This window comes from Aquila chrysaetos, chromosome 5, assembly GCF_900496995.4.
Source record: "Aquila chrysaetos chrysaetos chromosome 5, bAquChr1.4, whole genome shotgun sequence".
Classification (NCBI taxonomy): Eukaryota; Metazoa; Chordata; class Aves; order Accipitriformes; family Accipitridae; genus Aquila; species Aquila chrysaetos.
The window spans coordinates 44,598,089-44,613,928 of NC_044008.1; the positions used below are offsets into that span (position 1 = coordinate 44,598,089).

At 39.7% G+C, this 15,840-nt stretch overlaps 2 protein-coding genes across 16 annotated transcripts in view; one reads left to right on the top strand and one right to left on the bottom strand.

The window, feature by feature from the left end:
- TJP1 (tight junction protein 1) overlaps nucleotides 1-15,840 on the bottom strand; it is a 200,086-nt gene that overhangs the window by 161,040 nt on the left and 23,206 nt on the right. For 2 of the 14 annotated variants that reach the window (XM_041123306.1, XM_030016327.1), the window contains exons 1-2: nucleotides 5,916-6,265; nucleotides 5,309-5,469 (exon numbers count right to left, since the gene is read on the bottom strand). The exons of 9 other annotated variants lie outside the window; for them this stretch is intronic. In XM_041123306.1, the coding sequence (XP_040979240.1) occupies nucleotides 5,309-5,469; nucleotides 5,916-6,119 (365 nt within the window). In that variant the 5' untranslated portion in view covers nucleotides 6,120-6,265. Of the gene's footprint in view, nucleotides 1-5,308; nucleotides 5,616-5,915; nucleotides 6,266-15,840 lie in introns of those variants that run through there. 3 more of the 14 variants (XM_030016332.1, XM_030016330.1, XM_030016336.2) reach the window with 3 other exon arrangements.
- TARS3 (threonyl-tRNA synthetase 3) overlaps nucleotides 6,283-15,840 on the top strand; it is a 55,444-nt gene continuing 45,886 nt past the window's right edge. Inside the window, exons 1-3 of one of the 2 annotated variants that reach the window (XM_030016343.1) lie at nucleotides 6,283-6,384; nucleotides 8,698-8,746; nucleotides 10,850-10,955. The gene's annotated coding sequence lies outside the window, so the exon portion shown is untranslated. The remainder of the gene's footprint in view (nucleotides 6,385-8,697; nucleotides 8,747-10,849; nucleotides 10,956-15,840) is intronic. The other variant, XM_030016344.1, reaches the window with a different exon arrangement.

Genomic DNA, 15,840 nt, shown 5'->3' on the forward strand with positions numbered 1-15,840 from the left:
CTGTATTCCACTGAACATGCTAGCCTAACAAAAGACTATGCAACAGTGACTTCAAGGTGCAGCATCTCATCAAGGGCTAACAACTTAATACACATCATAACATAATTAGATGGAATGCATATAAAAAACCAGTTTTTATTAATAAAAAATGTATTTATATTCTACTTGCACATAATTACTATTTGTAACAACCTTCGATATTACCCAACATGTTTTTGGTAGTTAAATTTTGTCTGAAAGGACTAAACTAGTGTCGTGGTATTTTCTAGACAGACCAGTTAGACTGAACATCTTTTAAGAACTTAAAAAATTATCTTCTTGCTTAGTGATTAGAGTTCTGAACAATTTTATAAAAGACAACATCAAAATATTTAAAAAACAAGTCTTGAAATGACACATTTTCTGTATTTGTTTTCTGAGTGTAGTATTAATGCTAGAGTTAATGCAGAGAGGACAAGTTTTTGACAACTATATAGCTTCAACAAGACTTATAATGGTGACATAATTATTACACTTTTCATATACTGCAAGTTGTCGGCCTATCTTTTAAAAAAAAGCACATAGGTACTTCTAGCAAATTATTATTATAAATGGTTTCACAACATGTAAGTCAAACTTCTTAGAAACTTCTACTACTAGTAGTTACACAGATCTCAGTTGACAGATGTATAAAATTTCCACAATTATATGTCCTCCCATTAGAAGACAGGCTTCCTCAATACTACAGAAAGTAAGGACATCACCTGGACTCGGCTGCATGTGAAAAGTATGCCTTCTGGCTCAAACATAAGGATGGAAAAGCTGAAACTTACTCCCACTGATCAGACTGGAAGCCCTAACAGTTATAGATGCTCAATATTAATATTTGTTCGGGGAAAAAAAAAAAAAAAGGAAAGAAAAAGGCAAATTTGAAACAACTAGTAACACTGAGCAGTCAGCTACTATGCTAAAATCTTGTGCACCTCTGCAAACATCTTCAGTTCTAAGCACAGTATCCTGCCTTCATCAGAAAAAAAAAACCCCTATTAATTTGCAACACAAATAATCCTTACAATGGGCTAAACTGAAATTGTTATCCCCATTTCAAACAAACATTAACAGGAACCAGTAATCAAAAACAGCACACATCCATTCTGGTGATCTGTATTTTTCCACATAGTTCTGTAGAGACACCCAAGAGGTTCAATCTTTGATGCTTTCTTTCTCCTATACTAAAGTGACATTTTCTATTATTTGATTATTCTAAACATGACTGTACTTAGACCATAAACAAACAGCAGCACTTTTCTCCCCAGGGATGGACCTAACGATAAAACAGGCATCCTTCAATATAAGCCTGGACTTCTACATCCAAGCCCCAGCCTGAATACAAAGACTCTGAGTCAACAAAGCTTTTAGATCGGTGCTTAATTCTAGACATGCTGGTTACTCCTCACTGATTTCAAGCAAGTTTACTCCTATGCTTGAAAATAAATGTGCCTGTGCAGTATCTTACAAGAAGCAGCTATCATTTAACATCCAGGGTTCTGTATCACACATTCACTTAACAATAGCACCGAACAGAGGAATTGAATCCTGCCAAAATTCAAATTCTGTAGTACACTGCATCTGCATTCTTTTCTGTTAACCTAGATTGCCTCATAAAACTACCAATCACTCTCAAAATATCCAGGAAATGTAAATACGGAATAGCCTCAGCCATTTCCATATTCTTCACGATGAAAATTTATCACTAACTGAGCTTTTTGTCTTATTTCATGACTCGGCACTCCCTTGCGCCAAAGGGAGCATAGAGGTAGTAAGCCAAAGCAGAGGAAGCCTTTCAAAGTAGAGGGAAATGCTCTAAGAAACAGAAGGGAATATTAGTGAGAAGAGTTATTAGAGTTGCTAGGATATCCTGTTGGTTTTTTGTTTGGTTGGTTGGTTTTTTGCCTGCTCCTTATCCTTGGAGCAGAGAAACATAATATTCAGTGTGACAAGAAATTATAGTCTACTCATGTAGTTCCCCTTAATAATGTGATTTAGCATTTCCCTATTGTAAAAGCATCCCCATTTCACATATTGGAATTTCAGTAAATATTTATGTCATTTTACTGTTTTAAGGTGCTCCCAAGTCAGTAGTCAGTTTTTCTTGAACACCTTAGCAAATGTTAGTCCCTGCTGCACTCTACCTATACTAACACCATTATGTTGGTGGCTTTTGTAGCCAAATACTGTTCCCCCAGCAAGATGACTGAAAACATCCTACTCATCTCATTTAGGTTCCTACATACTAGATTACAACACCACACAAACACAGGAAAGGGTCTGAATCAGCAGTTCAGGACTCCAGCAACTTCTTCCATCACCGAGTCCAAAACTATACTGCCCCAAGTAAACCTCATCATAAAACGATCAACCTCCACATTAAACACAAGCAAGTTTCTGACTCCACCACTTCCCGCTGCAAGCTTGTGGCATAGCTTACTTCTGTTTGTTCAATTGTCTGTTTTATTCTCAGCTAATTTATAATAATTTATTCTTAACCTACCATGAGACATTGGTGTCTGTCTTTTTTGTTTTCATTTGTAGCTCTGCTTTCATACATCACAGAATAGGACTTACATTTTGGGGAGGAAGCAGGAGAAAATTGGAGTGACAGATGCTCTATAAAGAAATAAAACATTGCTGGTACCTTTTTCATTTTCTTCCAGTAGGATTCAGGTGGATTATCTCCACCAACAAAAGATGAGTATTTTAACCCTTTTTTATTAAATTATTTCTTCACTTCCACTTACAATATGTATTAACACATCGAAGAGTTGATGAATCTGATCAGTTAGACAAAATGTTATAAGTTTTTAAAAATAAGTAAATAAAGAGAGATGAAAAAGCATCCTCTGATTATAGACTGACTTGATTTATACATTTTCTTTAGTATTTTTGAGATTTCCAGTGATACAGTACTGGAATACACTTTTGGTTTACATGTTGGAAATACACACTAATATTGCATAGATTTTAGTAACAGCAACATAGTCTTCTAATATTCAGATTTTCTTAATGCATTATTTGATACAGTCTATGCACAAGTAAGAAAAAAAATTAACATGACAAACTATCCTTAAGCATTTCTCTAAATGCATCAGAAAATACTATTTCATCCATAAGCATAAATTCTATCCATACAGATAATGCCTAATGCTATTAAAGTTCTCAAAGGAAATGTGACTACATAATATCATGTCACCTATTAATAAGAAAATCCCAGAGACATGCTTTGAAATACTCAAGTAATTCCTACAGCTCTCCGAAATTTAAAAAAAAAAAAAAAATTACTTTTTTTTTCCTTAACAATCTTGGTCAACTAAGTCTTCATACAGCATTGCATTGCAGCAACATGATGCCAAGTTACAAATGTTATGAAATGCAATGCTTATAGTATGTATTAGCAGGGATCCACTATATTGTTTTGCTATACCTCAAAAAGCACAGAATATCACCATGGAACTAGGCTATATAGAGCTGATCTAACTCCAACTGAAGATGTAAAGTAGGAGTTGAATTGGGTCCTTTCAGACTTAATTTTAAAGTACGCAAATATAGACAGCTTCACTTTAACATACCAGCAAAAAAAACATTTCCAAGGAGACACAGGAAACATGAAATAGAACAACTGTTATCATTATAGTACCCATAATTAAACTTCTTTTAAGAAGTAACATACCAATACATACACTGCTCCACACAGACAGGAGTGGCATTTGGGGAAAATAAAATACATATGGTACACTTTATGTGACTTACATAATCAAAATCATACCACTGAATACACTATAAAAACCTCTGATTAAATGTAATAAAACTTATCTGTATGACAACATATTTTTGTCTAAGACTACATTTGATTTTGTACATTACAGTTCGAATGAATAGATTTGCCAAATTGTGTTCTTATCTGCAAGGAATAGCAAGATTTGGAATTAATGACGGAAAGCTTACTAGTTCCACATTATGTTTCTTCAAGTGATGCATTTCCTTGAGACTACCTACGCTAGCTGACAATGTGGGGAAAAAAAAGGTAAAAAACCACATTCTACAATTCATGTAAGGCCCATTTTTATTACAACTGCCAACATGAAAATATTTCTATTTGTGAACTACCTGTTTTTAAATAAAATAATCTATCGTGCCTTCTATGACACTTTACTTTCCTTCACTAGGAACATCTAAGTACAGTGAAAGAAAACCATATAACCATTAGCACCTAGATATCACTCTTGGTCTTTTATAGATAAGAAATTCTCAGTGTACAAATTTGTTCTTGATATTTTCCTCCCAGAAAATCTGACTTCACAAGTTCAGATTTTCTCCTTATAATTTGTCCTGATGATGACACACATCTCACTGCTTCAATCAAGCTAACAGTGGGCTCTCAGAAGTCCACGACTGAGTGCGTATTGCAGTGCCATATGCCTGTCGGTGCCCTACTCACCCACATTACACCATTACACTTTAATACATTTTTCATAACATATTGTCGATTCATCCAGAAAAATCAGTTCAGCACACAATCGCCAACCACAAGAACAGTGGAAAGGAGTCAGGGGAAAAGCAGGCTTTAAATAAAAATGATCGTATATGAACGGTACTACCTCTGTCGCTCTCTAACCTATCAGACTCGTATCTCCCTTTTCCCAATTTTTAAACACACCTGTCAGCAGAAGCAGGGGCTGGGAAATCCAGACCCCGGCTACGGGCACAGCCCGGGGCAGGGAGGAGAATGCGCTACCGTCGGAGGCAACACTTCGGCTGTCAGGCGAGCGGCAGCCCCTGCTTGAGATGCTCCCGCGCCCCTCAGCTGAAGCTGCCATTGCCGTGCTCTGACAAGCGTCCGACAGTGGGTCTCCCTGAAAGCGTACGATCGCACGCGTGAGTCATTACGAGCGAGAACCGTGTTTCCAGCCGCGCAAAGCGCCGAGCCGGGTGTCCTCCGGCGGGCCCGAGGGCGGGCGAGGCGAGGCGCGGCGCGGACAGCTCCTCCGGCACCACCGCCGCCGCCTCCCGGCGTTTTCCACACGACTGGCGGTGAATTCGCCGGGAACTTTCTGCCCCGGAGATGCCCGCCGGGAGCCGCAGGCCCGCTCCCGCTCGGCGCCCCGACCGGGTCTCGGCACGGCGCCCCACAGGCGGCCGTCGTGCCTTGGCGGAACCCCCCGCCCGCCCGTCCCGCCGCGGCCCGCGCTCGGCCAGGCGCAGCGCCCCCCGCCCTGCCCTGCCCTGCCCGGCCCGGCCCGCAGTGCCGCCGGCCCCGTTTGTGCCTACTCACCACAGCTTCCTCTTTAAGGGCATCAGACTGCCCCTGTTGGAGGCGGTCACCCCTATGGCCATCTGCAAGACAGTCAGGTATTTCTGATACTTCATTTTGCCGTCGCCCCCCCTGTCCCTGCCTCGTCCCCGCCGCCGCCACCGACAGAGTCTCTCCAGCCGCTGCATGCAATCATCAAATTTTTATTTCCAGGCATCTGCCGTCCCTGCGTCGCGCTTCTTCCCCTCCTCCTCCTCCTCCTCCTCCTGCCGCGCTCCCTCTCTCTCTGCCCCCCCGGCTCACGCTCTCCTCCTCCTCCTGCCGCACTCCCTCTATCTCTGCCCCCAGCTGACGCTCTCCTCCTCCACCTCCCGCCGCGCTCCCGCTATCCCTGCTCCAGCTGACGCTCTCCTCCGCCTCCCGCCGCGCTCTGCCCTCCCCCGGGCCCACGCTCCTCTCCTCCTCCTCCTCCCGCTGTCGCACTCCCTTTCTCTCAGCCCCCCACACCTCGCGCTCTTCCCCCGGACTCGCAGCCGCGCCTCCACCTTGCTGCGGGGCTCCCCCTCCCCGCGCCCTCCGCACCTGCCCCTGACCAGGCCGCTCGCCCCCCGCTCTGCCTCCTCCTCACCTGGGCAGTCTCCCGGCGGCCGTCTCCTCCCCTCGCTAGGCCCTCGGCCTCCCCCCCCCAGCCCCACAGGCCGGCGGGCCCGCTCCTACCCTTCCCCCCTGGGCAAGCGGGCCTTCCCCGCCATCTCTGCCCCCTCCCGGCTACCGGGGCGCGCCCCGCCCCGCTCCCCTCCCCAATTACCTGGGGTATCCCGCCCCCGCCCATGTGGCGCAGCTGCTGCTCTACCCTCCCGCCATCAGAGGGGCGCCATGCCGCAGCCCGGCTGCCGCGCGGCCGTGCCCTCTCCCCGGCGCCTCGCTCGCCTCGCCTCTAATCCCATTAGCGCCTAGAATAGCCCCATGTTATTTTAATCACCTCTTCCCCCCCGCCCCGGCTAACAATGTCGGCTGTGGGTTAGCGGTAACCACGCTGCGGAGGCAAACGCCTCACCACCTGCTGGGGCGGCCCCGCGGAGGCGGTGAGGGCGAAGGTGAGCAGCAGGGTCAGCAGCAGGGTGGGGGTGAGGCGAGGGTGAGTTGAGGGTGAAGCTGAGAGTAACGGTGAGGTGAGGTGCGGAGGCGGGCGGGCCGGCGGGACAGCGCAGCGGCAGAAGCAGAAGCAGCAGCGCTTCCCGCCAAGGCTCCCTCAGGAGAGGCGGCGTGTGAGGCGGCTGGAGGGCAGCTCCCGCCGCGGCACGGCCCCCTGCGCCACCCCGAGCCCGGGCGCGGGGAGACTCCGCTAAAAAGCCCGGGGAGGCCACGGGGGAGACGTCCCATCTCCCCTGCCCCTCTTTCCTCTTTATTTCCATGGGAGGAAAGCAACCGAAGTGTGTTTGCAAATCAGGTGGTGTCTAAGGCAAACTAATAGTATTAAAATGTTTTTAGAGGGGTGCCCACCTTCAGGATACTTTAGCAAAACTAGCCGAACGTGTAACTGTAGCGGCCTTAGGTGTGACACAATTATCATTACAACTGTAATTGTTTTGTGCCTTCCTTCTCAAGCTCCGCACTAAGAGCGGCAGAAGACCGTGGCGTTTGACAAGTGCTTTTGGAATTAATTCTAAAACACGGTGCAATATGATCAGAGACCCTCCCCAGCGCAAACATCCCTGAAGTGAAGGGTAGCACTTAGCTGACACGTTAATCAATAGTGGTGGGAAATACTTCGGCTAGAGATACCCTGTTTAAGTATGTAGATACTTTGCAGAATGCAGATACGAACAAATCCATGCTGAAGTGACAACTTTTCATTAAGGTGCTGTGATGTAAATAGTATGAATTGCAATATTTACCCCGAGTTGAGGTCCTAAGGTGACACTGTCAGCTAGGAAAAATACTGTGAACAGCATTGTCACTTTATGGCTCAAAGATGAGCATTTCAGTCATTATTTTTCTTCTTTTGTTGTGTGTAATGTATACCTCAAGACTGTAGTAGGCTACGTTCTACCTCGGCCTGTTCATTACGCAGGAAGCAGAGAAGATAAATATATTACTTGTAAGCACAGCAGATTTTAATTAGAAACAGAATAGTTGTATTACTGTAGTTAATGAGATGGATGGCTTTGCATTTTCAGCCAAGAAATCTGAGAAGTATACAAATGTCCTGAAATTCTGTGATACAGACAATTAAAAAACTCAAATGGCAACTCGATGCCCAGTATGAGCCTGTACATCTACAGCTCTCAAGATACTGTTAATGGGTTCTTTGCCTTTGGAGAGAGCAAGCATTAAAAGCGATGATGGATGGCTAACTTGAAATGATTAGGAAGGTCAAGGAGAGGAATTAATTTTTGTACTTGAACAGTGCTAGTAGTACACTAACTGGAAAGTCTGTATCTTCTGTAGACAGAACATCAGTTCAGTTTGAAAACCTGTAGAGATCTTTCTTTGCCTTAAAAACAAAAACTGTAAAACCAACACATTGCTTTATCCTTCTGTGTATATAGCCATCATTAGCTGACTGAAAAAATGCTTGTTGCCCACACAAGTTATAAGAGAGTAAGTGTGGGCTGGCTTTTATTCTCACTATCATTAGAATGCTAGCTACGTTGTAACTGAAATATTCATTTACACTTGTGCAATCCTATTAAGAAAATCATTTACACCTTGAAATGGTAGGGGATGCTGACTAAAAGAATTATGAGACTGTATTAGTTGGAATCTCACATTTCAGTTTGAATGTTACACCTGTCAGAAAAATATGTGTTATTCTTATCTCGTATAGAAATTCTTGAAAGAAAAATCTAGTCTTAGTCTGGTTGTAGTGGTAGAAATTTCATCGATAAGACAATCTAAGGATACAAGGGAAGCAAAGTTTATTTGAAAGCTGATAAACCTGGAAGAAGCAGGTAAGCTTTCAGAGTTCTTTGCCTTGTAAAAGGACTTTGTATTAGAGAGTCCCAAAATATAGCTCTTAATTTTACATTGGCAGGTTTAGGACATAAATTTATTTTAAGTATCTATATACAAAAGATTCAAGAAATGTGCCAACAATACCTTGCATAAAGACTTACAATGAGGGCTGGCTGTATATTCAAATCCTTATTCAACTTCTTTAAAAGTCTGTAATGTGATTTCTATTCTTAATTCAATAGGAATTCCTAAATCTATTTAAATTTGCAAAATAATTACAGTTATTCCAGATTTAGCTCTATAGTTTTCAATGATTGTGCTCTATCAGTCTGGTACTAACAAATTAACTTGTATTGTTCCATTATATATTGCCTTTCAGAATATCATACTTTAAGCGCCTATGCTTTATATAGCTGAAATAGTAAAAAGATCCTGTCTTTCTTGCCTTTCAGATGAACAGCCTATTTTTAACAGGAGTCAATCAGCAGCTTCCAGATTAGGGTGAGCATCTGGACATCCCACTGTTAGCTCTGAGGCCTGTGTGGACCCATTAGCTGAGCTACATCCAAAATTTATACGGTAGATATCCCTTCAAGAGAGGCAGTCTGATCATATTTGCTGTTCTCAATGCAAACTCATTCTGTCTGACAAGATACACTCTCTTCCACTACAGAAAGCTGAAAACTGCTTGCATTTTTTTGAACCTAGCGTGCATCTTAAAAACAATTTAATTCCTGTGAAGATTACTTCAGGTAATATAGTTGTTTCATAGTTTTTTCAGTACAAAACCAGGCAGAACCATACTAATTTCTTAATTTTTTTTTTGCTGAGGTAACTTAACTGCAGACTTTACCTCAGAAGAAGCCCTATAATCTATCTATTGCTTGCAGTCCCTGATGGCCTTGCCTCTTCTGAAGCCTGTCCCCAGAATGACCTTCCAATGCACTTCTTGGCTCAGAATAACAGACTGCTCTTTCAGACAGTTACAATATTACATATGACTTCTGCACTTGAATGGATGTGTGGTTGGCACAAACTCTGCTCATGATAGTATGTTTATACTAGGACAGCGATATATCTAGAAGATGGATGGATGGACTGACACTGAGAAGGCAGAGTTTAATGCCAGTGTGTGTGATCTAATCTTGGCCCATGCCTTGGTGTTTTTAGGTGGAGAGTAGGCTGTTGTCAGCAGTGGGGACTGACTGGCTGCAACTTAGAGGATGCGACTGAGGGAGTCGTACATTGGGAGCTAAGAATAAGGGAGTGTAATTGTGTCGTAAAGCTATTTTCATCCTAAATTGTGCCTCTCATTTTTTTAGTCTTAATATTGTTAGAATATATATGAAATTTCAGGTAGTGCGAAGCAAGATTTTACACCATTATCTACTTCTGCTGATTTTAGATTTGATTTCAGTTAGCCTGTCACTAGAACAGGGTTGCGGAACCTTATCTTACTTTCCTTTATCACTAGCCCATCACACCTCCCTGTAGTGCCAGTTGTCACTAGGTGCATCCTTTTCAAACTTTCACCTGTGTCACTCAGTCTTGACTGAGCTCACAGGAGGAGGAGAAATTTAGGTCTGACTCAAAAGACTCTTTGGAGACATTACAGAAATGCACTTTTAAAAGTCTTGGCTATGCTTAAGTTACTTCAGATAATGTAGTTTTTCTGCAGTAAAGTGAGGAAAAAGAAACCACACCTCTAAGTGGCATAGCTGTGCTGGTGAACAAGCAAAAATACTCTTTTTTGCTGATGTAGCTTATTTTGTTCAGCAAACCTGTATAGGCTACACTGTCTGGCAAAAAGAAGAAAATAATCTTACCAGAATAAATGGCATCTTTATTAGTTGTGTAATGGCTACATCAGCAACTTTTGAGGGTGGATTAGGCCTTAATGACACATTTTGAGCCTTCGATTACATTCATTTTTAGGTTGTCAAAATTGTATCAGAACTAAAGCAAACATTAAATAAACTTGTTGCTGTTTTGATGGCATATTAAGTAGCATCTTTTATTTGCATTTTAGAATAGTCTTAATTTTGGCTTTACTCTGCATATAACAGAGACTTTTTGTAACATTACATTGTCCATTCCATAGAGTTCTCAATGCTGTGCTACTGTGTGTGTTGAAGAATTAACATTTAGTTTATTCCTAGGATATACCTGTTCCCCTTGCTGGCTTTTACTCCAATGATTGACAAAATCATCTTGATACACATGTCATATTCTGTGCTTCTGTGATATTTAATATGATTTGAGAACTTTTTATTACACAGTTCAGTTGGTAAAGTGGCAACATTCCAGAGATTGATACAACACTGACACTAAAACATGACATTAGATGACTGATCTCCATCTCTACTCTAATTTAATCTACATCTTCCTGTTTACTAAAGAGGGTTCTTTTTCTGCCGTAGTTGTTAGTAATGTTTTATTCTGTTAATTTGTACAGTTAGTCAATTATAATCATAATATTAATAAAGATTTATGTTAACTAAAAGCATTAATGCAGATCCTTCAGGCAAGAAAGCTACTGAAACAGACTTTCTTGTCATTTCAGTGTCATGTGTAAGCTTCATACATCTCCCATTTTCTTTCCAGAAAGAAAACTAAAGGTATCACACCTGTCAAAGGCAAAAGAGTTCCTTAGAATCTGCAAGTATGTCAGATGCAGTCACTCCAAGGGATCTTTTCTCCCTCCTCAAAAGTAAGAAAAATGTGTGTGTTTGTTTATGTGTTTCCTATCTATGCATTTACAATACATAATTCTGTGACTTTTTCTGATCTACTAGGGCTTTTCTATACCCACATTAATGTATTTATTGTATATAATGCAAAGCCTTTTCCTGGTTTATACTGTTTCTTCCATAAACTCCACGTTATGTGAAGATCTATAAAGATACATACAGTACCATCATAAAAAACAGACAAAAACACTCGGAGGAATTTTCCTACCACACTTTACTGCACAATTGACCATCTACAAAAGGGGAAGTTTTCACATTTCTTTGAAGTGTCTTCATGACAGGCTAGCTTGACTGGTGGCATAAAACTATGGGTCTAAGTGGGTGTGGTAATAAACTGACAGAGTCATTTAGAACTAACTTGCATTTTCTGAAACAGTTTATCCTGGTCATTCATTTGAGCTGCCAAAATAAAGAGAGGTAAATAATTTTACTTTAGAAGGAGAGAATGTTCACCCTGTTTCCTCAGAAGAGGAAGAAGATCTTCACAGAATAAATAACCTTTATTTGACAATGGATTATTCAAGAAGAAAGGGTTTGCTAGATTAAGCAATTGAAATATTTACAAGGAACTTGCAAGCAAGTATCCCTGTTTCACTACAGTCAGGGCTATTTAGTAATGACTTCCTGTACAAATAGTGTTAGTGCTGTTCTACCAGGTCTGATGTGGAGCTGCTTTATACTATTACTATGAAATTTTAGGTTACTGCAGAAATAATACCATTAAAGTGAAGAATTCAGTCCAGAACAAAGTGGACTTGTACTGCCACTATCCAGTACTTTCACATTTACCCATTTCTTGCAAACTTGTAATTCTAAGATTTTACTCTTTAAAAAAAAAAAAAAAAAAAAAAAAAACACCTTAAGTCAAAATTATCCAAATATCACATTATGCCTGACAAGCATGAGCCTCTCACAGGATAAAATAAGCTTAATGTAGAAAAAAAATAAGCATATGCATGAATTCCATGACTGCTCTCTGATATGGCTTATTCATGTAGAAAACTACTGGAGGGAAGAAATCACCAAGCATACAATTTCAATGTGAGATGCAAAAGAAAAAGAAGCGTAAGTAACATCACTTCCCAGAAAAGATTCTAAGAAATAGATTGTCATCTGCAACACATCACAATCTCAGTACACAAAGATCTAATTAATTACTCTTGCTAACTGCATATTGTTAGAATTGTGAGAGTATGTAACTCTGAGGTGAGGTGTGACCAGACCTTGCTATCATTCTGGGATGCAGAGTTGCTAATAGCTTTCATTTTCAGATGTGATGCCTGATGGGGAAGCCTCCAAGCACACAATATTTAAAAGAGAAGATTATGAAAAGCAGGGGATAACGATGGTTCCCTGAAGCAAGGGTGTAGAATTCCGAAAAACAAAAATTTAGAATATAGGAGACTGAGGAAAAAAATATGTATATCTGAACTGTTGTGGTAGATGTGTTAGAACCACTGTGAAAAATTGGGAATGAGGACCAATTCATAAAACTGTACTCAATTGTCTAGAAAGATTACTTCCTTACATTTCCTTTCTTCTTTTTTTTTTTTTTTTTTTCAGTTGAATAGTGAGTTCTGTACATGGTAGCTGTACGCATCAGGATAAATAGATCAAAATGAGAGAGAGTATTACTAAAATTTAAGGAGCTTCTCCTGCCAAAAATTGCACACATGCCTAATTTTATAAATTAGTAGTAATTCAGACCCTTATTTAGCTTCATTAATATCTTTGATTAAATGCTGATAGGAATGTTTCCACATCCATGAGATACAAAGTCTGAAGGCTAGCTGGATGTTTCACGAATGTGTTGAAATTGTTCAGAATCCTAGTTGAAGACTGCTTTATATGTCTAGTTGTATGTTTGCACACTTACTACAAATATGGAAACCATTTTTCACTTTCAGGAAGAAAGCTGTTCTCGTTACAATGTATATGACTGTTAATGCTATACTATTTTAATCAGATTACCAGTACCATGAAAATTAATGTAATAGGATTTACTGTAATTAAAGGCAAGTATACAGTAATCTACTATGAAAAGAACACAAAAATGTTAGTGGAGCTCATTACAGGGATATTGTTTATGCTAATTATTCAAATTTTTTAAAATCACACTAAGCCTGATTTTAATCAGATTTTTGGGGTTTTTTTTTGACAAAACATTAATCAAACAATTCAACCCAGAAGGGTTAGTAATAGTCAAGTATTACTCTTGTCTGGGGCAGAGAGAAGTGGAACGAAATACAAACAGAAGAAAACTAAAGGACTACAAGCTACTCATTTCATTGTCCTGTCTGAATAATAAAAGATAAAATGAAAACAAAGAATATAAATGGTGAAATACTGATAAACAAGACTTTTGCAACATGGATGAAGGAATCAAATATAAATTTATGGTTTTAAGCCTATAAATGGTCTATATATATCAATATTAATATATACAAAATGTTCCTGTAATTCCAGCATAGGGAAACCTACATGAAATTTTGGTGCAGATTGCAGATCTGTTTCCCAAGTGATTATACTGTTATTATATACCTGTCTCTTGTAACATCCTGATAGATCATAAAACTTAAGATACACGCAGTAAGCCTAGCAGGTAGGAATTAAAAAATGAAAAGCTAGCCAAAAATGATAGCTGAACCTAATAACAAAAGCTTTGATGCTGCAGGGAACTATTTTTGTGAGTATCTGGGACTACACCTGGTGAAAGAATCAGCTTGAACACAACAGGTTGAAGGATTGGTTCCTATGATGTCACTTTTGCTTTCGTCAGTAATTAGCACATGCCATACCCTAGTGACATGGTATCCTATCCTACTGGAGACATTTGGTTAGATTCAAAATATGGTAGTGGGTTACAGTTTGCATCTACAAAATTTTCAAAAATCCAATATGACTATTTTCAAGAGCAAAGGCTATTCATACTGTTAAGAATCTGCAAGATCCAGTCTTTTAGTCACTGAATTTTTAAAGAAAACGGCAGAGGTAGCATTTGTAACATTCCAGGGAGATAAAGCCCTCCCATTAAGTGTGTATGTCAGGGCGGGGGAGCAGATATATATGAATATACATATATATAATGTGAGAGATATAAAAATCAGCTTAAAGGAACTCCTGAACCAAAGTTTAAAAAATGTTTCAATTTCTGAGAGTCTAACTTCAGACAATACATTATATGTTTGACTGGTTATCCCAAATTCTTGTTCAACTTTGAAAATATTGGTCCAAATTAATATAAAATATTTTTCATAAAACAATGTGATTAAAATTTTAAGTATGTCATTAAAATAATCAACAGCTGGATGACATTCTTTCAGGAATATGGAAATTAGGCATATAAAACATTTTTTCTCCTTAGTTTCCTTCAAGACCATCTAATACAAAATAAAGAACAGATCTGTTCATTCCAGGTACAGGTATTCTTGAATATCAAACATGTATTTTTTTACTTCATTGACTACATAAGGGATTTCCGGTCTTCTATCTTCTTTTACTAACTGGTGGCAAGAATTTTCCAGACTCCAGTAAGTAATTTATAAATGATAAAAATTCATGTGCAGATCAACAATCTTGCTACAAACCAGATTTTTATAACAAATAAGCAATTTTCTGTCCTCTGCTTCAGAGAAGACACAATCAATTCTAGCTTCTCTTATACACTGCAGTTATTGCTACTTTTGGCATAGATGATCTGGCTCCAAATTTGCTGTGAGTAGACCAATTTTTTTTAATTGCCCCAGTATAAAAATAAAACTGCCTTTATGGCATTCCTGATATTACACTATCAAATTGCATAAGGCCTTACATCCTGGAGAAAACAGATGAATAGCAAAAGGGAAAAAGGGGAGAAATAAACAAATTACTGTTCTTCCCTTAACACAGAGCACAAAGTTTTGGGGTTGTGTTGTGGGATGTGGTGTGTTTTGGTTGGTTGGTTTTAAGCCAAAGAATAACGTAAAGTAAATAATGCACTGCTAAGATTTTGTCTGGTAAGGTAAATAGACTTAAATCACCGTTTGCTGTTATGGCAGTTTATATAACATTTTCCTGATCAGTTCAGCTTCTCTTTGTTGTTTTTAGACATTAAAATAATAGAAGGGTGTACAATACTGTTGTACAAGATTTTATTCATCTAACTTAAAATTGGTCATCACATTAGTACTCTCTAATACTGAAATATTTCTACTTCCTAACATGTTCCAAAAATGAATCAGCAAAAGATATGAAATGAAGTTATATTTTAATACACTCCCTGTCCTTGCCCCTTGTTTGCCTCTTATTATTTAACATTTTTGCTTGGAGCATCCAAAGAAAACACAAGACCCTGTTAGGGTCAGGTGTACTCTGCTGGCATAAAGTAACAAGGCCACACTGAAGTCATCATTTTATACCATGTGAGGGTCTGGTAGCATAGTTTAGTCCATGAGTTTTGGTGAGTGTTGGAAGCAATTTTTCTAATGAGTGTTTTCCTGGAGCTGACCTGGATAGTATCTGTCCTGAGATCTGTCATGCTGTTATCTGCACTGCTACAATGCCAGCATACACCACGTTAACAGTTACAGTATAATTACTCTTCTCGGAATAACCCACAACCTTTTTTTCTCATTACACACTAGCAGGTTTGAGAGCTCACTTGCTCTCTTGCCAGCCAAGCAATTTACCTACCATCTGCATGTGAAGAGCACCCAAGCAGTTATGAAACTGTCTGGTTCTTACTCAGCACTGTGATTTTTTGGGAGCTATTTATTGGCTCTCCAATCTTTGGAGCAGCAAGAGAGGATGCAACAAAAATGAAAATAAAGCTCTAGTTTTTATTATTTTGACTTTAGTTAAAGAGCC